At 46.4% G+C, this 20,511-nt stretch overlaps 1 protein-coding gene across 1 annotated transcript; it reads right to left on the reverse strand.

Annotated features, from left to right (window-relative positions):
* Positions 1-5,539: 5,539 nt before the first annotated feature.
* EIF3F (eukaryotic translation initiation factor 3 subunit F) lies at positions 5,540-12,834 on the reverse strand. Its single transcript, XM_043903998.1, has 8 exons — positions 12,334-12,834; positions 9,248-9,318; positions 8,928-9,007; positions 8,356-8,493; positions 6,910-7,001; positions 6,396-6,532; positions 6,153-6,266; positions 5,540-5,773 (listed from the first exon to the last, which is right to left on the reverse strand). Exons 1-8 carry the CDS (start codon positions 12,788-12,790, stop codon positions 5,696-5,698), a joined length of 1,167 nt encoding a protein of 388 aa, XP_043759933.1. The 5' UTR covers positions 12,791-12,834; the 3' UTR covers positions 5,540-5,695.
* Between the last annotated feature and the right edge of the window lie 7,677 nt (positions 12,835-20,511).

Below are 20,511 nucleotides of genomic sequence, written 5' to 3' on the forward strand. Positions count from 1 at the left end.
TGACAGGCTAGGCTCTTTCCTAGGATGCCCAGGACTACTCATGAGCTTTGGTACCACTCTTTACCCTGGGTGGAAAGCCCTAGAAACCTCATTTTGATAGTCGGGGCCTGGACGAGAGCTCCTCCTGAAAAGTGGAACCTCTAAGATTTCTGTATAGAAGGATTTGTAGATTACAATCTGATGGGAATGAAAGTGGGCCCTAGGAGACTTATGAAGAGGAGCATCTCCAGGAGTTTGGCCACCTATTTTGTACCAAGCTAGCCTCTCCAAAGCAGGTGCTCATTCTTTACCAGGCCCTTGGAAAACCTACTCAGAAAACTGTAAACTGGCAACCAAGACTTCAGTTGGTGCCAGGGCGCCCTCTGGTGGCCATGACTCAGAAAGCCTCAGCCTTACAGCAGTGTTCCTCATGGGATTAAGTGGTCCGTTATCATGGACACAGAGACTGTTACAGAACTGATGGTCATCATCATGAGACAGAAACATCAACACAGGACTAGCAGCCTGAATGAGGAAGAAGATAGACTAAGATGGACCAGACGGACCATCGTGGAACAAACTGACCTAATCATAGTCTAGATCAGCACCAAATGCAACTGTTTTCCCTTCTGTGAGACATCATCGGGGAGAAAGGGGACAAAGCAGGATTTTATTAGCCCTTTAAGAGCTTGAATGGATTCCTAGACATTAGTGAGTGTAAAAGCAACTCAGATCCAGCAGCTGGGCCCTGTTTGAACATTCCTGGCAATGCTGACCACGGCTAGTATGTGGGAGAAATGCACAGATGGCTGATGTCACAGCCACAGCAAGGCTTGCTGGAGCACAGCCTGACCATCTCTAGTTCTGTGGGTGCTGGAAGATGAAATGGTCTTTCTGCCTAGAACAGGCTGAGCAGAGCCAAACAAGATGCCACCCCCTGCTGAAGCCTTGCCTCAGACTCCCCGCCTTAGGAAGTGGGGTGACTCAGTGTATCTGTTCAATCCTTCTTGGCCAGAGCAAAAATCCAGTAAGACCCTATGCCCGCTTCCCTCTAGGTCCACCAGTGATTATGGGCCATGTTCTTCACAGGATCCAGAACTTTCTGGTCCTTGCCAGAGACCTCTTTGTAAAGGCCTCCCAGTACTTCCCTAGCCCAGCTTTTCCCAGGGACAAAGCTCTAAAGTTATTCCCTCTCCAGGGACTCCAGCAGAGCCCAAGGCCTTGCTTATAGCCAAGCAGCCCACAGGCTCAATTGAGGAGGCAGGCTGGAGTTAGAACAGGGAACCGTGTGCAGATTTCCATGTCCCTCCCATGCTCTCCAAAGCAACTCCCCCCCCTCCCCCCCCCCCCGCCCTCCACCCAAGGACTCTGGTTTGGGCTGACGGAGGAGAGGTTTATGGTGATTACGGACCCGTGGAGGGCAGAGGCTGGGGTTATATGGCCTCTTGTCCCCTCAGCCTCTCACTCCGTCCCTCCACAGCGGAGAGAGGACGAGTGGAAGCTGTGACTTATTCTCAAAGGTCTCTTCTCCTTGCAGAGGGTGGGCGGTACTGTGTGGACTTCCTGGGTGACAACATGTGTCACAGAGTAGGGGACACAGATCACCCCAAAGATGTGTAAAGCCAGATAGTCACGTCTGCACACACAGTTGTTCACCAAGGAATGTTAGCACAAGATTGGAAATAACCCACATGTCCAACATAAAAAAATTATTTAGTCTGTCCACATTTCATAAAATCTAGTTGAAATTTCAAAAAATTGACTCCTGATTCAAAGAACTTGAGATTCTGGGAGGATCTGAGGAAGCAGGTGTCCCCAGAGAGGACAGGGTAACAGAAACTGTTGTGGCTATTATGGCAACTCTATTTTTACCTCTAGGCTGCTACATCCTTGGAAACACAACTCCCTATACACAGACCATTATAAAGCTGAGTAATATTTTGATCTTTACCCCACTTTCTTCAAAGCACTTCCTCTTTTGTGCCCAGTCAATTCCCAGCGTTTTTCAAGACTAAAGTCCCTCTCGAGCTTTCAGGCAGATTTAAGCCTGCCCTCTACTGTGTCTTCCGAAGACATTCCTGTTTTTTTTTTTAATAGCAATTAATCCATTTTGTCCTATTTGGTCTCTCCACTTTAAGACTGAAACTCGGGGCAGGGGGTGAGAACATGGTTCACCTACTTCTGTATCCCCAGCTTCTGACACTACGTCTGGCACACATAAACATCACAAAATACTGATACTTGTAGGATGAGTTAAACAAATGACCTGTCTGGTGGGCTCCCTCCCTCTGGCCCTTCTCCACAGGATCCCAATGCCCCCGATGAACTTACTATGTCCAGTGTGTCTCAAGGTAATTATCTTACAAGCCATCCATTCATTTATTCATGTCACACACATTTACTGAGAACTGAATGTTTGGGTTGTTCTGGTATCTAACAGCCAACAGAACAGTCAGCCTTGGCCCTCACAGAGCTTACGTTCTAACAGGGTAAACAGACAAGTCCAAAATGGTGAGATAGATGCTAAGTAGGAGACAGCTGTGGGATCATGGCACGGGAGCATTTCCAACAGGAGGCAGCATCTAGACTAACCTAGAGCAGCAGTACTAAACCAGCTAGAGGTGCTGTATTCCAGGCAGAGGGCAGAGCAAAGGGAGTCCAGCCTGTGAGTTTACGGATGAAGCCGAAGAGCCAGGCAAGGCCATGCTGAGCCTAGACTGTGGCAGAAGTGTGACTTCACCCTGGCAGTAGACAGACACCTATGAACTTCATCATCGGTTTGTCCTGGTTGGATTTATAAGGGCAGTGTGGCTGCTGTGAGAACGGATGGGAAGAGGGGCAACAGGGCAGCCGTCTCCCTCTACTCCACACTGACTACCACATCAAACACGTCTACGACCGGAAGTGCAGCTGATTTCCTCACACCAAGCGATGCCCAGACACCAGCTGAGCATTCTCCAATCTAACTCAGTTCTGACACCATCCGCCTGGAGTCAGCACCAGATCCTAAGGCTAAAGTCTCAGTCCCACAAGACTGCCTCCCCTCCATGTCCCCCTCCCACCTCCATTTCAGATGCCAATCACAAGTACAGGCTGACACCAGAGCTTCTTGTCCACTGGCTATAAACTGGAGATTCCCACAACCGCCTCCTCAGATTCCGTCAACTTGCTGGAGCAGCTCACAGAACTCAGGAAGTCTACCTACCGTTACTGCTTTGTTAGAAGACATTAAAGGACGTGACTGAACGGCAGATGAAGAGGCACAGGGTGAAGCCTGGAGGGTCTCGAGCACAGAGGTCCCTGTCCCCGTGGAGTTTATGTGCACTGTCTTCCTGGTATGTGTCTTGTCCCTGGACATGTTCCTGATCACCAATCCAGCTCTCCAAACTCTGGGCTTTCAATGGAGGCCTCATCACATAGGCACAACTGATTAAACCAGTGGTCATTCATGGATTGATCCAAACTTCAGCCCCTCTCCCCTCCCTGAGCTGAACGTTCTAAGCTCCAATCACATGGCTGATTTACCTGGCAACCAGCCCCCATTCTGTGGTGATCCAGCTGCTTTACAAACATCATTCCATTAACATAAACTCAGGTGCAGTTGAAAGAAGCTGGTCAGGGCTAAGATTATCTTTATAGGTCTTATTACTTAGGTTCCAACAGGTTTAAGAACTGCATGCCAGGAATCTAGCAACATGGATGAAAAAATTTATTTATTATATCATAGGATCACAGACGGCAAGAAGGATGGCTGAGTTGTGATGAACTGTTTGAGGCATGATGGTGGGTGGGGGAATTAAGGATTCACCCAAGGTTTCTGGGCTTTGACAACTGCATACATGGTTGTGTTATTCCCTGAGGAAGTGATTTGTTGGGGAGGAAGAGACTCAACTGAATATGAAACATGCTGAATTTAAGATGCTTCTGAGACATCCAGGTGAGAGATATACTATTTCTGGAACCAGGAAACCAGTTCTGAATTTCAGCCAGCACTGGAGCCTAGGCATCATCAACACAGAGGGAGTAATCAGTCCCAGGCTTTCCTGAGCTCTTCCAGGCAGACGGCCCAAGATGGAACCCTGGGGAATGGAACTCGTTGGGGGTGGGATGGGACAGGGGGTATCAGAGGAGGAAGGAGCAGTTTGCTAAGGGTGCTGGGAGAAAACCAGGGAAGTGTGGTATCACAGGACTCAAGGAACACACGGTGTCACACCCAGAAACACTGCAGCGTTTCCGGCACAGGCACAACCACAAGGAGAATGTGCGAAAACACATTTCACAGGAAAAACAAACTTGTGCACATATAGGCAAAGCCTGGGGAAAAGAAAAATCAAGCATCCTTGCAGGCACAGAGGAGTGTTCTTGTCTTACAACAACTCTGTGGCCAGGGTGGGCAACAATGGAGCAACATTAGGTGACAGTCTTCCTCCAAGCCTTTGCACATGCTGTTTTTTGTCTAGAATGCCCTATTTTCCTCTTTTCTTTTTCAATCTGCCTCTTTCTCATTCTTCAAGTCCAGCTTAGGTTTCATTTCCTAACTGGAAGTCTTCCACGACCTTTAACATCTCATGATTCCCAAAGTGATGGTCTCTTTGCCCCCCTGCAGGTTCTAAGCAGGCACCAGGACCTCTTGCTTAGCACACTGGTTAGCATTTGCTAAGTATTACATGAGGCAACACGTAACTTGAATTCTTCAGCCTTTCCTCAAAACATCTGGTGTGGCCCCAGTTTACAAAATAAGTCATATTTATTTGCATTTAAGACTTTACCATTTGGTAAACTACCCTGTAACCCTACCTCTGCATCCTCAGCTTCCACCACTCTCGAGTAGCCAGGGTTTTCATATATCACCAGCCCTTCTGTCACCTTTATCAGAAACCAGGCAATATCCCAGACTGCCCCCATCTCACCATCCAAGTGTCAACCTGACTCCAGGTCCTCCTTGGAGTCTGCCTCCTGAACCCAAGTCTGTCACCATCCCCAAGGCCCGGCCTGAACCTGGGCTCGCGTCATCTCCCGACAATCATGGTGACCCTCTGCCTATCTCTCTGCCTTCTGTTTTTCTCCTTTTCCCTCCTACCTCTACACCAGTACCCAGTCATCTTCCTGAAATCCAAATCTAATTACCCAATGCCTTCCCACAACTTCCCGGATAAAAATCCAACCTCCACAGGTTGTGGGCCCTTGTGGTCTGGCTCCTGCCTTCTTAGATTCTAAACAGGTTAAGCAATTTTCCATGTACTTCCTTTGTCCCAATCACCCTTTTCAGATTTCCTGTTTAAAAAAACACATCAGCTCAGATATCATGTCTTACATAGACTCTGACAGACTCTGGTCAGCCCTTATGTTCCCATTATGTTATATTTTTGCTTTATGAGAGCAATTATTTCACTGGGCCACTAAACCATGAAGCAGACAGTGACATAAAAAAATCCAGACCTGGATTCAGGCCACACACACAGGACCCAGCTTCCACCAAAGTACTCACTTCCTGGTTCCTGGGTGAGCTCCAGAACTGCCTTTTCCCTTCCACCCAGAGGGAAACTCACATTAGATGGAATTCACTTACAAAAGGTAGTCTATGTTTATTTAGAGTCACAAGCAGTTGACTGACTCAGTGTGACTCAGATCACAAAGACACCATTTCTCCTTCACTCCATCTGGGTCCTGGGGTTGGCTGGGGCCCAGTGTGGCAGGAGGGCTGCCCGCGGCCCCTTCACAGGTTCACAAGCTTCTCATTGAGGGCAATTTGTGACTGTGTGAGGTTGGCCAGATAGGTCACCATCAACAGGTCCTGGAAGAGAAGGAATCCAGGATGAGTGCAGGGCTGGGCAGAGAGTAAGCAGAAAGGCTGGCCAGCTGTATGATGGTCACCGAGGCTAAGGCAGTCCTGGCAAATGAAAGCTGGGAGAGGCTGATCAAGAGTAGGAGGAAGACAAAAAGGAAATGCCTGAGAACACCTTTTCATCTCTGATACCCCTGAGCCATGGGAAGCAAAGAGCGAGCAGGAGGAGAATCTCTGAACACCTGTGCTTTCTTCCTCACAGCCTGGACTGCAAGGGGGCCAAAGGCGCTGCCCTGCGTCCTCTGCCTTCTCCAGGCCACCTCCCCACCCCCTTCACACGTGTACGTGCTGAGGTGCAGGCTCCCAGAGGCCCAGGGACAACACTCACGTTGATGTTGCTGTTGAGCATGGTCTCGAAGTCCTCGGGAACTATTTTGGGTACTTGGTTAACCAGACTCATCAAGAAGCGGCCCACAGTATTGTCGGCTGACACCTTTCCAGACTGAGCACCAGGAGAGTCAATGCGGCACGTTAATTTTTGTCTCTGAGACCGTGACTTCGCCAGCGCAGCCCCTGCCGTCTCACAGTGGAGACCCACGCCCTCCTCCTCCTGTTTCCCTCCCATCCTCACCAGCACGTCCTCCGCATACTGCAACACTGTGCTGAGGGCGTCCTGGATGCGAGCGGAAGCCCCGCCCACTTGCTGCAAGTCACTGGAGAGGCCGATCACCCGGTTGGGACTAAAACAGGTCTTCATGATCAGGTCAACTGTGGGAGTGGGTGGGGTAGAAGAGACAGAGAATTCAGCCATCCCATCAGGAAAGAGAGCTCAAACTACCTCCTTCTGGACTCAGTCAGCTTGCCCAAACTCCCCCTGCTCAGCCCTCACTAGCTTTTCTTCCTTCTGAGAGAGTTCAACCCCTGCACCCAGGATGCTAATGGCTGGTTTTGGTCTTATATGAGTGACCACATAGCCTCTGGGGCTGATGATTTCCCACCTCTAACAACTCAAATAATTCCTCAAGTCCCACACAAACCTTAGATCAAGGGTTGCTCTTAACCCACCCAAGGTCTTCCATCCTTGTTATATAGAAATCCCCTCCCTTGAAAAATGTCCAGGACCTAGAAATGGGGAGGTCACTTACCGCCAATGCGTTCAGTGTCGTAATATGTGTATTTCACTGTCAGAGGGGTGAACATCACCCCCATGGTCCTCCCAGGAACACCCATTAAAGTGCTGGGGAGACAGAAGTCAAGGTTAACAGATGGCTTCGGGGGGCAGTTTCCATGTTTGGTCCCGGCTAGGAAAGCAGTCATATCAAGAGCATGGCTTCCAAGGTTCTGAGATGAGAAGGCTGGACCAGATGAAGCCCAGAGGTCTAAAGAGAACAAGCCACTTTCTTCCCTTAGCTCTTTCCACACACCAAACTCTTGGCCTGAGAGAATGGACTAGCATTTGGACAGGGCCTGGACCCTTTTCCATAGGATTACTTCACACACTGAGATCTCAGTGACTAGGACAGGACACTAATATCCCTGTGAAACTCAGTGCCTAGACATCCTTCCCCACAGAAAGAAGTGACAGGACAGGTCTCATCTGGGACCGAAAAGTACTCATCAGCACTGGAAAAAAAAAACCTATTCTGGTCCATCAAGATTAGACTGGGTGCAATAATTAATCTCAGTAAAGGTGACTGCCTTTACTGAGTCAACTATACACTATCATGGTATCTGCAGGAGTCTGAAATATTTGGAAAGGCTAAGAAATCAGGCAACAACTAGAACTTAGTGGTACAATAACTGGCCTGTAAGAACTGACATGTACCACCTTTGTCCCACCACACAATGGTTAACCAGCCACTTCAGTGTCAGACACAGAAACAGCACAAAGTTAAATGTAATAAGAGACGCACTAACAAAGGGCGTCATTCCAAGGAGAAAATATCATCCTTTCAGCTCCTATAGCTGCCGCTTTTCTGGCATGCCACTACAGCCTTTCCCATCATCCAGCCCAACACCCCCCATCACCCAGCATTCTAGTTGCCTGCAAGCTCAATGTGCCAACAGAGCAATGTGACTGTCACTCACACTGTACTATAACCAGGATTGACGGACATGTTCAAGATAAAGACAGCCACTCTTAACCTGTACTGCCCTGTGTTCTATGCACAGTTTTAGGGCTAATGACAAACCTAAAGGCAATTCAGAAAATCAGTGAAGATGGAGAAGAATCCTGGCCAGCACACCATGTGAGGATCGGCGGCAGGAGCTGTGTATGAGTTAGCTTCTAGAAAAGATGACAGGAAAAACAAGCTTGCTCAAATACCTAAAGGGCTGCCCTTGGAAACTGGCTATGAGCAATGAGCAGAAGTCTGGGCAGGCAAGGGTCAGCAAGTGGTAACTTCAGGGACAGTTTCTTTCTGAGTAAAACCTCTCCAGGGATAACTGCCGAGAATGAGGCAGGGGCTTCCTCAGGAGGCAGCAAGGTGCAAGCTGAAGGATGACACCGGCATGGGGTGGAGGCGGGTGTCACCCAGGGTTAGCACGGACGAAGGAGGCTCCATGCCCTTGCGGCCCAAGCCCCTGGTCACCTGACATAGGCCTTGATGCTCATGCGGCCGTTCTGGAGGCTGGTGTCCACCGTGAGGTGAATGGGGTTGGGGGCTTCTCGGCTGTAGTACTCATGGATCAGCACCGAGTGCTCCGTGATGTCGTGGCCTGTAGCGTACCTGGAAAACAGAAGAGCTGCGGACTCATGTCTACACGTGACATCAACACTAAGCAGGATGGTGGCATGGGTGTCTCTGGGTACCTGACACTCTTGTGGTGGTTATACCCCCAGGGACAACAGTGAAAGAAAAAAAAAAAAAGCACACTGATAATTTTATTAAATCAAATAAAACAAGGCTGACTTAAAACCTCATGAAAAACTCTAAGTCACCAATGAGGCAAAAACGACTTGCTCAGCAAAAGCTGCAGCTCAAAATCAGTATTCTTGGCCTCACAGGATCAAAACTGCCAGCAAAACACACAGAATTCCCAGCTCCTTGAGATAATACACATTCAATACCCTGTCTCCAAACAAGGAAGTACGCTACCTAGTCAGGTGGCAAAAGGCACTGGCAATCAACCACTGAGATGTTCCACCCCCGTCCCAACTCACCAGCCCAGGATGAGCTCGTTTGGAGAGACTTTCTTGTGCAACTCATACATGTTCTTAGCAAATTCCATGTCAACAGCCACCTAAGAAGAAGGGCAGGAAAGAAAGCTAAGAAGCCACAAGTCCACAGCAAAATGGGTGAACAAGACAAGAGGCCACTCCCAACAACGAGAAGAGGCTTGGCAAGTATGTCCAAATGGGACAAGGCCCTTTGAATGGCAGTTCTAGCTATGAGCATGACACCCTTGGTGTAGGAGGGCCTCACAGAGAGTCTGGCAAACGAATAACTATAGACCGTATGGGGATCTCAAATCCCCACTCACCTCATCTTCTGACTCGTTGTGTGGCACTGAGAAGCAATTAGTGACTTCCACTGAGTGCTTGTCGACGGTTCCTGTGAGAGAGAATGGTCCAAGTGTTATAAAACCCTGGGCTTCCAACTGCCCCAAATGCTTTCAAGAGGTCTCCTCAAAGTCAAGGAACAACAACAAAAATCCAAACTGGACTCAGAAGCGTCCAAGTTTCAGCCATGTGCACCAATGGAACCTGGATTTTCCAGAGAAATGGAACTCCAGAGTTATCTCCAACTCTCTTCTTTAACGATCAGCAAACAGCGTCTATTCTTCCTTCATAGGGTCTCCTTTTGCCTCACTTCCTGCTACCTGTCCTACACCAGATCTTCACTCTTAAGATCTTCGTCTTTCAGGCTCTGGATTTCCTCCTCAATAGAATTTCACCTGCAGAGCTGCCTGGAGGATTCTAACCGTGTCTATGTAGACCACTCACAGAGTAGCCCCATCCTCAGAGCACACTTTTAGGGAGCCTCCCCTGGACCTCCCTGCAGCCATATGGTCCCAGTCATAATCTTAACCCTACCATCATCCAGAAAACTTCTCCTTGTGAACCCTAAACATCATACCACAAACTTTTATTTTTCTAGTTCTGATATTTTTATTCCTGCTACCTTGTTTCTTGACCTCACTAAAAACCCCAGTCCCTTGATTGCTCCATTTTTATCCTAACCTATTAGTCCCTCTCACTAGGCTTCCGGTGCTTCCCTCTCCACCAGACTACAATGATGCTCCCGACCCATCAGTGTCTGTTTAATCCCACTTCACTGTGGTTTCTGTCCTCTTAGCTGAAACTATATCCCCAAATCCAGTGATACTTTTTCTTTTTAATTGAAGTACAGTTGATTTACAATGTTACAAGTGTACAGAAAAGTGATTCAGTTATACCTGTATATACACACATATATTCTTTTTCAGATTCTTTTCCATGGTTCCCTACGCTGTACAGTAAGTCCTTGTTGTTTATTTCATATATAGTAATATGCATACATACTCTATCTTATTTGACCTTTTGTCAACAGACTTGACCACTCTGAGCTTCTGAAATAGTCAAGTCTTCTATATTTGCATGCCATTATGGCACCCTTCTATTAGAGCATTTGTCTCATTATACTACAGTTACTTGCATATAAGAGTATATCTTCATCTTGAATCTAAGGTTAAGAGTAGCATTTGTTTTATCAGCCTTTGAATTCTAAGTATCTAATAGTTTTATGGCACATAAAAGGTACTAGTGATTTAATTTACCCAAATGGAATATGTCCCATGAATTGCTTTCTAACTTAAAACTTCTATATTCCTAGCAAGCAGATTCTGTGCTTCATTCTTCGGTAAGCATTGCCTCTGTAACATCTAGCATTGTACCACGATTCCATTCTGGAAGAGGAGCTGAAAATCTAGATTACAGTTGGTCTAACTCGGGTCACTGCAATATCTGGGGGCACCGAGTACAAATCTAGGGTGGAGAATTGAGAATTGTTTCTTTAGTTAATAGATCTAGTGAATTTGAGAAATCTGCCAATGTAGCCGAAAGAATAAAATAGTATTTCTTGAGAGCCAAGTCAGTGATGCAAGAGTCATTTATTACAGAAGCTCAAGGCAGGGCATCGTGACAGAATTCTGGCATACTGTGGGAGACTGGGACCCCCCTGGTGGCTCAGACTGTAAAGAATCTACTTACAACCAGGAGGCCCCGGGTTCAATCCCTGGGTCAGGAAGATCCCCTGGAGAAGGAAATGGCAACCCACTTCAGTATTCTTGGAGAATTCCATGGACAGAGAAGCCCGCAGGCTACAGACCATACAGTCCATGGGTCGCAAAGAGTCCGACAGGACTGAGCAGACTTAACATTTTCACACTTTGGGAGATTATGAGTAGAGGTGAGGGTGGGGGTATGAGAGATGAAGGACAGAGTGAAAACTTTTCCTGGGAACCTGGAAAATGAGTGGAACCTAAAGGAAAAAAATAAGGAGAACAAGCAAAGAGAATACAAAGGCTTGGTTTGAGATAGCTATGGCAATGTTTGTAAGATAATGGATCAACTGAAGTTTCCGTAAAATGCTACACTCTAAGTGTGTCAGGAGTGTGCCTGATGTGGTGAATGACAGCAACCAACAGCTGCTTCATACCTAGTCGGTGTCAGCACAGTCAGGCGTCTTCAGCAAGTCCCTGAAGGAAAGAGACTTCCCTAATGTTTGCAGAAGTCTGGCTACAACTATTGTCCTCTTCTCAAAACACCAATTGTCTTCTACAATGGGAACTATTACACGTTCAAGGGTTAAGAAAGAGAAAGCATAAATGCGACTAAAGTGGAATCACAAAAGTGCCCCATATCTGTGACCAAGATGGAGTGAAAATTAACTTGATGGGACCAGAAGTCCCCAGAGAAAAGAATACATTGTCAGAAATCCCTTTTTGGGCTTCTCGGTTTTACTCTAACATAAAATACCCATTCCTCAAATTTGGAACATGGCAGGGAAAAACGTTATTTTTTCCATGTGATGGTTAATACAAAGAATAGATTTGTATTGTATTAATTGTTTGTGTCCAAACGAAGAATCAGAGACTACACTGGGGGAACGGGGGTCTATATTTCACTGGTGACTAGTATTAGACAGAGCGAGGAAAGAAGGATCAGGCTTAGACGTTTAAGCAGAATATTGAAATTCAAATGGGTTCTTGCCAAACTGGTTTACTAGCTGAGAGGGATATCTTTCTACAAGATGTCCCCACTCCGTTGCCAACTAGTTAGAAAAAACTTCTCGGTTAACACTCGGAAAATAAAGACCAGTAGTAGGTAAGAGGAAAAAACTTGGCCACTTGGGTTTAGGGAGTCAAAAGGTTTTTGACGTCCCAGTAAGGGTGTGAACACATTTTTCGGCGATTGGGGCTAATCATACTTGAAGCGAAATGCTACTGCGAAGATTAAAAATAAAATGTTAGTCACTTGTCACACGATACTTATTCAACAAATAACTACAAGGGAGTGAGAATAGAGGGGAACAAGATAAAAGGAGGTGGGAAGTAAAAGAGAACGTCAATTTCCCCTGACCACTCACCCAGCAGGGTCCCGATAACCCGGGCAGCTCCCTCGTTGCGTCGCTCGTAGCTGTCCACGATGGAGGCCAAAATGACCGGGTGCAACCGGACCACGCGGCCGCCGGGGAAGGGGCCTGGGAGAGCAGGGCCAGACAGAGACTGTGCGGGGGTCTGCGCTGGGGCTGGCGCTGAGGCTGGGGTCTGGCCCGGAGCCGCGGTGGCAGCCGCTGCCGGGTCTGAGGATGACGCGGGAGTCGGCGATGGAGCTGGAGCCGGGGCCGGGGCCGGCACTGGAGCCGGAGCCGAGGCTGAGGCTGGGGCCGGGGCCGGGGCCGTGGCCGGAGATGAGGCCGCAGCTGGGGCTTCGGATGGGGTGGCGGGAGGCGCGCTCGCCGGTACTGCCGGTGTGGCCATCTTGTCGAGAGAGAAGGAGCCAAAACCGGAAGAGAGCCAGTTGGAGAACATTAGGAGCGCCATAGGCTGAACCTGTACCACGTGAACTAAGTGCTTCTGCTTACTGGCTACTGACGATGCCTCTCAGAGTTACAATTTCCTGCTCTGAGTTTGTGCTCTTTGATTTTGGTCCGATGCGCACTCAGCGAGACCCAAGCTAACTAGTTCCGAGAAAACTTGGGACCGCCCGGGGAGGAGAGAGAGTGCCACCAGATGGAGCCAGAGAGCGGTGCAAAGGTCGCAGCTGGCACTTCAGTGGTATAATTGGCATCAAGGAAAGGGCTTTGTTCTTGACTGCATCCTAAGGTGTCCATACAGTGGATCATTCATTAAACAATTTGAATATGTGCCAGACACTTTTAGGAGATATCAGAGAGCAGAACAAAGACCGTTGTCTTTGAAAAGTTTACGTTCTAGTAGAGAGAAACAAATAAGTACTTTATAGAATGAATTAGTGAAGAGGAAAAGTTAAAATTTTACATAACCTCCTGCTCCTTCTGCCTCTGTAACTCAGTTTGCTCCTTGCAAAGTCTGGATAATGTAGGTCATGTAGTCTCTGAAAGTGGGGACTTACAATCCTAGGAACTAGAGCTTATCTCACACACTCTTGTCCTGCTCTTTGCAATTGCCCAGCCCCTGCAATCCTGGTTAATCATGCCTGTCCATATAAAGGTCAGCCATTCATCTCCCCGTTTTGACTGCTGTTCCCGCGCGTGTGAAATGCCTTAGTTTAAACCAGCCTGTTGGCAGCTAGTGCTGTCCACTGTAGTCTGTCTAAAAACTCTGTAACTTCTTTGTTCGGGGCTCAGAGCTTGGAGAGTTAACTCCTCTGGGCCCGCTGGCTTAACAAACCTGAGCTCTCCAACTCTCCGAGTGTGGTGCTTGATTTCTTGATTACTGGTTTCTGCAACACTACGTGTGGAAGGAGCTCTGATCCTCACTCCTTGTGTAACTTTGGGCAATCTAGAGGGTTTTTATTTTTAACTTCCTGAGCCTCAGTTTCCTTTATTGTGTGAGGGGTATGATAACATCTGCCTATGAGGAAACTTGTCAAATCCTTTAGTTGGGTCAAGTGCCAGCTTCCAGCTGTCAAGGTGGGTGGGTGAGGTTGAACTTAGCCTGGACTCTCATGCCCAAGAACTGCTTTCTCCTTGGATCTACCTTTTGTGATTAGAATTCCCATGATCCTGCTCTCCTGTGGGTATTCTGGGTACATTCTTTCTTTCCATTCCCTTCGAGAAATGGAATATTTCCTGACATATCACTAAACAAAGGAAGTCACAGCCATTAGCGATTGCAGCCACCACTGACGGTGAGCTGATGAGCCTGAGGGAACTTAGGAAGGAAAGAATACCTGCCATTTAAAAGCCTCAGACTGTAGCCACGCCCCATTGTGAGCCTTGAGGAAATTCAGGATGTGAAAACACAGAATACTGGCCCCAGATAGGTGGATGCATATCAAAGGAATGATTTCAGTGAGCCTAGACTCTTGCATCTTCCCATACAAATAAAAGTGCTAAATTCCTTGAGATATCTGGTTTCCTTTAATTAACAAAAATCTTTTGTTATTCAGACTTACCAGCCCTTTGTTACACAAAACTGTGTAACCTGGCCCCCTGCCTGGCCTCCTTGGAGCAGTTCTATCAGGGTTGCTTGAGATGTTGCCTCCTGGGCTTGAAGTCCTAAAAATTCTCATTGAATTAAACATAACATTTAACTTTTAGGTTGTGAATATTTTTTTTTTTTTTAGGTTGTGAATATTTTTTAAGCTGACACCCCAAACACAGGTGAAGAGCCAACCTCTGGATGATTGAAGTGATTCTTGCATTTGATGACATAGATGTTTAGCAGTCCCTGTAGAGCAGTGCCAGTGGATTCCAGGTTGGGTTGGATATGGAAGCCAGAATTCAAGAGTGAGGGAAGGGTCAGGTTGACTCAATGTAAGAGTGCTGGCTACTCTCTCAAAGAAACTGCCTGGGAAGGAAAGAAGACGCTTAAAGCAGTAACAGAGGGAACAGCAGGATTGAGATGGGGACAATTTAGGCTGGAAGAGTTTCAAGTGTATTTTAAATCAAGGGTAAGGATCTAGAGGAGAAAGAAAGATTGAATATACAAGTGCGAACAAGGCTAATTGTCTCCAAGGGAGGAAGGAGGACCAGATGGGAAAAGCCTAGTTTAGAGGGATGGTCTCGCATGGCATGAGGGACCTGCTTGAGAGGCTGCCCTGGGCTCTGGCCTGCCTTCTGGGTGCCTGGGGTGGGGGAGGGGGGCGGTCTGCCTTAGCCAGGGCTGGTCCCCTGAGATCATCGTATGGGAAGAAGACTAGAGGCAGGAACCACTCCAGTGAAGTGTTGCTGCTCCCAAATGACCATGCAGAAACTTGGGACCTTATCTCCATGTGTAGATTTGAGTTGGCTGTGGACACTGCACCCTCAGGAACTTTTATATCAGGGGCTTAAGGACCCTTTTTGTTTTGGAGGGACAGAGAAAAGGATGAATCAAGATTCAGAGACACTTTGAATGGGGGAGAGAAGGGACATTGCAGGAACTTCTGTCAAATGCTTTTCTCAAGGAAGTGGAGGCAAGACCATCTGGTGAGAATGGCCAGGCAAAGGTCAAGTTCAACCTTGGGGGATGGACAGTGTTAGGAAGAGAGATAGACAGTGAGCCCTCCGAGGCATTGACCCATTATCTGAGGACCCAGCTTATCCCAGAGATCTCAAAGATCCAGTCAATCTTGTGATTTTCCTCTGCTCAGGGGCAGGAGGAGAGGGATCATTGGTGTGGTCTTTCAAGGATGCTGACTGGCTGGGACAGGGCATTCATACATCCAGATGCTGGCTTTTTAGTGGCTGATTGAGGGATCTAGGCAGGCTGAACCATACAAACAGAAACTCTGGGTCCAGGTTTATTAGAGAAGGGCAGAAGGCATGGGGGGAGAGAAAATGGGCTGTCCTCTTACCATGGGAAATGTGTTGTGTACATAGTGGATGGAGTCTTAGGGCTCTCCAGAGGAACCAACAGGAAATACATATTTAGGATAAGGAGTTGGTTCAGGTGATTAAGGAGATTGACAAGTCCTAAGATCTTTGGTGGATGAGCTGGAGCCAAGGAGAGCCAATGTGTACTTCTAGTCCCAAAGCTGGCAGACTCCAGACCCTGCAAGAGTCCAGGTCTCAATTTGAGTCTGAAGACTGGAAAAGACCAGTGTTCTTGCTCAACAAGGGCTTCCCTAATGGTTCAGCAGGTAAAGAATCCACCTGCAATGCAGGAGACATAGGAGGAAATGGCAACCCACTCCAGTATTCTTGCCTGGAAAATCCCATGGACAGAGGAACCTGGCGGGCTGCAGTCCATGGGGTCACAAATAGTTAGACATGACTGAGCATGAGCGTGGACTTATTCAACATTTAGGCAGGAGAGTTCACTTAATCTGAGAGAGGGTCAACCTTTTTGTTCTATTCAAGCCTTTGGCATTACAGAAAGCTATCTGTTTTACTCAGTCTAGCAATTTTAAATGTTCATTTCATCCAAGAGCACTCACAAACACACCCAGAAAAAAATATGATTGAATATTTGGGGATCCTGTGCCCCAGTAAAACTGACATATAAGATTCTCCATCACACGTGGGTTCCTGGCTGTCCTGAGGAACATGCTTGCCAGTCCTGCCTGACAAGCCCAGGGTCATAGCTGCAGGCTCATGTTAAAGGTGGACCTATAGTTTGGTGCACCCATCCCCCACCCCAGTAATGGCTGGAGTGAAGGGAGCCCCAGCTTCAGTGACAACCCATCACTTCATGGCACATAGAAGGGGAAACAATGGAAACAGTGACAGACTTTATTTTCTTGGGCTCCAAAATCACTGTGGACGGTAACTGCAGCCATGAAATTAAAAGTCGCTTGCTCCTTGGAAGAAAAGCTATGACAAGCTTAGACAACATATTAAAAAGCAGAGACATCACTTTGCTGACAAAGGTCCCTATAGTCAAAGCTATGGTTTTTCCTGTAGTCATGTTCGGATGTGAGAGTTGGACCATAAAGAAGACTGAGCACAGAAGAGTTGATGCTTTTGAACTGTGGTGCTTTAAAAAGACTCTTGAGAGTCACTTGGACAGCAAGGAGATCAAACCTGTCCATCCTAAAGGAAATCAACCCTGAATATTCATTGGAAGGACTGATGCTGAAGCTGAAGCTCCAATATTTTGGCCACCTGATGAGAAGAACTGACTCACTGGAAAAGACCCTGATGCTGGGAAAGATTGAAGGCAAGAGGAGAAGTGGGAGACAGAGGATGAGATGGTTGGATGGCAACATTGACTCAACGGACATGAGTTTGAGCAGATTCTGGGAGACAGTGAAGGACAGGGAAGCCTGGTGTGTTGCAGTCCATGGGGCTGCAAAGTCAGACAAGACTGAGCGACTGAATAAAAACAGCAACATGAGAGAACCTCAAGGGGGCACCCCAGGCCCTCTCAACTCTGCAACTGGGACTTACCTGGGCTGCCCTTGTGGGACAGAGCCTACAGGAACCACTCCCTGACAGTGGCTCAGACAGTAAAGGCTCTGCCCGCAATGCAGGAGACCCAGTTTCAATCACTGAGTCAGGAAGATCCCCTGGAGAAGGAAATGGCAACCCACTCCAGTATTCTTGCCTGGAAAATCCCATGGACAGAGGAAGCTGGTGAGCTACAGTCCATGGGGTCACAAAGAATCAGACACGACTGAGTGACTTTCCACTTTCTGGCTGCCCTTGTGGGGCAGAGACCCCAGGAACTACTCCTTAGTGGACAGTCACCCCATGCTTCTACAGACTGGGACTGGCCCAGGCAGGCTGGTGGGTGGCTTCCCACCAGCAGTCGGTCCCTGACCACTCCAGGCAGTTTTCAGGAAGCCATGCTCCTCAGCCAGGCTCCACTAGCCTGAGACATTCCTGTTACACTGAAATTCAGTGACATTAAAGCCCTCTGCCTGGAGGCACTTTCAGTGGCTGCTGCAGACCGGCTTCCTGCAGGGGGGATGTTCTACAGCAACCAAACCCCATCAGCTGATTGGTCACCCTGTCAAAAGCCGGCCTGACCAGGCGACCCATGGCTTATAGCACTTGCCTGTCTCCAGGGCTCTCCAAGACCCGTCTCCTTCTTGTCTTCTTGGCTTGGCATTCCCTTCGCTCGATTCTCTGGCTTTCTGATATTCATATCTTTGTTTCTGTACCTGCCTCTGGCCTTCCCTCCCTCCCCCTGGTTTTGGGTCAGTGTAGCTTCTTTCTCTGGCTTGTTAACCTTAACCATCCCTGACTCCTGCCTCTCCAGGGTGCTTAGATTCTAGCAGCAGTGAGCCTGGCCAACCCCCTTGACTTCATGCCAAGGTGCAGACAGTGGTATGCTACTAAGTGTTTAACAACCAGCTACCTGAAAAAAAAATACGGCCCTGATTTTAGTGTCTACTTATTTCCGTGGTGTATATACTCCCAGCATGATTAATTGCAAACTATGAGCAGTCTAACAACTGGCTCTCAAAATTCCAGAAAATTTAACAGTTGGCTTTTGTGAGACAGGATGGGTTGGCTCTAGCATTTCTGTTTTATATATACTATGTCTTCCTTCCCAATATTTCATTGCCTCACTGCCCAAACCTTAGAAATGACTATCTAGGGACTTCCCTGGTGGTCCAGTGGCTAAGAGGGTTGAGTTCAGTCCCTAGTCAGAGAATTCAATCCCACATACCACAATTATCAATAGGAGAGTCCACATGCCACAACTAAGAAAAAAACAAGATCCCACACATCACAATTAAAGACCCCGCATCCTGCAATGAAGATCGAAGATCTGTGTGCTGCAACTAAGACCCAGAGCAGCTAGTCAATAAATCCTAAAAAAAGAGAAAGAGAAATGACACTTTACCTGAATTTTGTGTCCATCATCATTTGCTTAAAATCATGGTTTTATTTAAATTATATGACTAAATAATATATTCTTTAATTTTGCTAGCTTTTGAACTCTATAAGAGTATAATACTGAAAGTAGTAAACTTCTGGAATCATCTTTTCTTCCCAACCTCAGTTCACTACGATGTATTCATGGTATTGCATTTAACTATAGTTCATTCATTTCCCTTGCTGTGTAATATTTTATTGTTTAAATATATCAAAATTTATTTTCCAACTTATTGAGTGGGCATGGGGTTGCTTGCCTTTCTTGGTATTATGAACACCACTGCTTTAAACATCCTTCTGTATATGTGGCCTTGAACACCTGGTAACTGGTGTTACTTGTCCAGGTGTGGCCTCCCAAAATTCGTCTGCTGAAGCCTTAAACCCCAATGGTTATGTGGCTTTATCTGAAGATAGGGTCTTTAAGAGGTAATTAAAGTTGAATAAGGTTATGAGGTTGGGACTTTAATTTAATAGGATTGTGGTCTTATAAGAAGTCTACATTGTGAGGATATAGTGAGAAGATAACTGTCTGTAAGCCAGGAAGAGAGCACTCAAAAGAAACTGACCTTGTTGGCATTCTGGTCCCAGATTTCCAGCCTCTAAAGCAACTTGTTTTCCTAGGGGTTTTACCAATTTACAGTCCTATTAGCAATATATAAAAGTACTCACTGATGAATGAACTCTGCCACATCTTAATTTTTCCTAATTGAATGAATATTTAATGGTATCTACTTGTGGGCTTAATTTGCATTTTCCAGGTTACTAATGAAGTTGAGTATCTCTTTATATGTCAGTGGCCATGTGTATTTTTTCGTCCATGAAAAATCTTTTCATGTCATTTGCTCTGTTTTCTATTAGGTTGCTTATTTATTTACTTACATATTATTTATTTTATTTTTAAAAGGGATTTCCTTACATACCTTTATACCCATCTCTTATCAGTCATAAATGTTGCAAATACATTCTGCAAGTTTATAGATTTTCCTTTCACTTCCCATGAGGTATTTTTTGAAGAACCAATCTTGGTTGTAGTGCAGTAAAAATTGTCAATACTTTCTTTATGGTTAAAGCTTTTGGGGTCTGGTTTAAGAAATCCTTCCTATTTGAATATCATAAAGATAGGCATATATTTTCTCTATATTTTAATTTTTTAAAAAATTTTGTTCTAACCCCTTAATTTATCTGGAATTTAAAAATTTTGCCTTTTGAATTGCTATTTCTTTCCTCATTGATCTGCCATGATACTTATATATCAAAGTTTCATAAATCTCAGGTACTAATTCTGGCTCTTTTTTTTTCCTTTTCCATTTTGTCTATTCTGCACAAATATAATGATTTATTAATGACTGTATCTCTGGTTTTGGAATAAGTCTTGGGAATTCTCTGGTAGTCCAGTGGTTAGGATTTTGGGCTTTCACGGCTGGGGGCCCAGGTTCGAATCCTAGTTGGAGAATTAGGGTCCTGCCAGCTGTACAATATAGCCAAAAAAAAAAAAAAAAAAAAAAGTCTTGAAATCTGGATAATAGGCTGTTTTAATTGCTGTAGTTTTGGAATATGTCTCAGTGTTCGGTAGGGCAGGTTCTCCCTCCCTTCTGCCATCTTTTTCTTTAAATGTGTTTTGGCTGTTCTCGGCCTTTTGTTCTTTCCTATATGTTTTAGGGTAAATTCGTAAAAATTTTTAAAAATTTATTTTTTTATTGAAGGATAATTACTTTACAGAATTTTGTTGTTTTTTGTCAAACCTCAACATGAACCAGCCATAGGTACACATTTATCCCCTCCCTTTTGAACCTCCCCCCATCCCCTCCCCAT

Source organism: Cervus elaphus, chromosome 1, assembly GCF_910594005.1.
Source record: "Cervus elaphus chromosome 1, mCerEla1.1, whole genome shotgun sequence".
Classification (NCBI taxonomy): domain Eukaryota; kingdom Metazoa; phylum Chordata; class Mammalia; order Artiodactyla; family Cervidae; genus Cervus; species Cervus elaphus.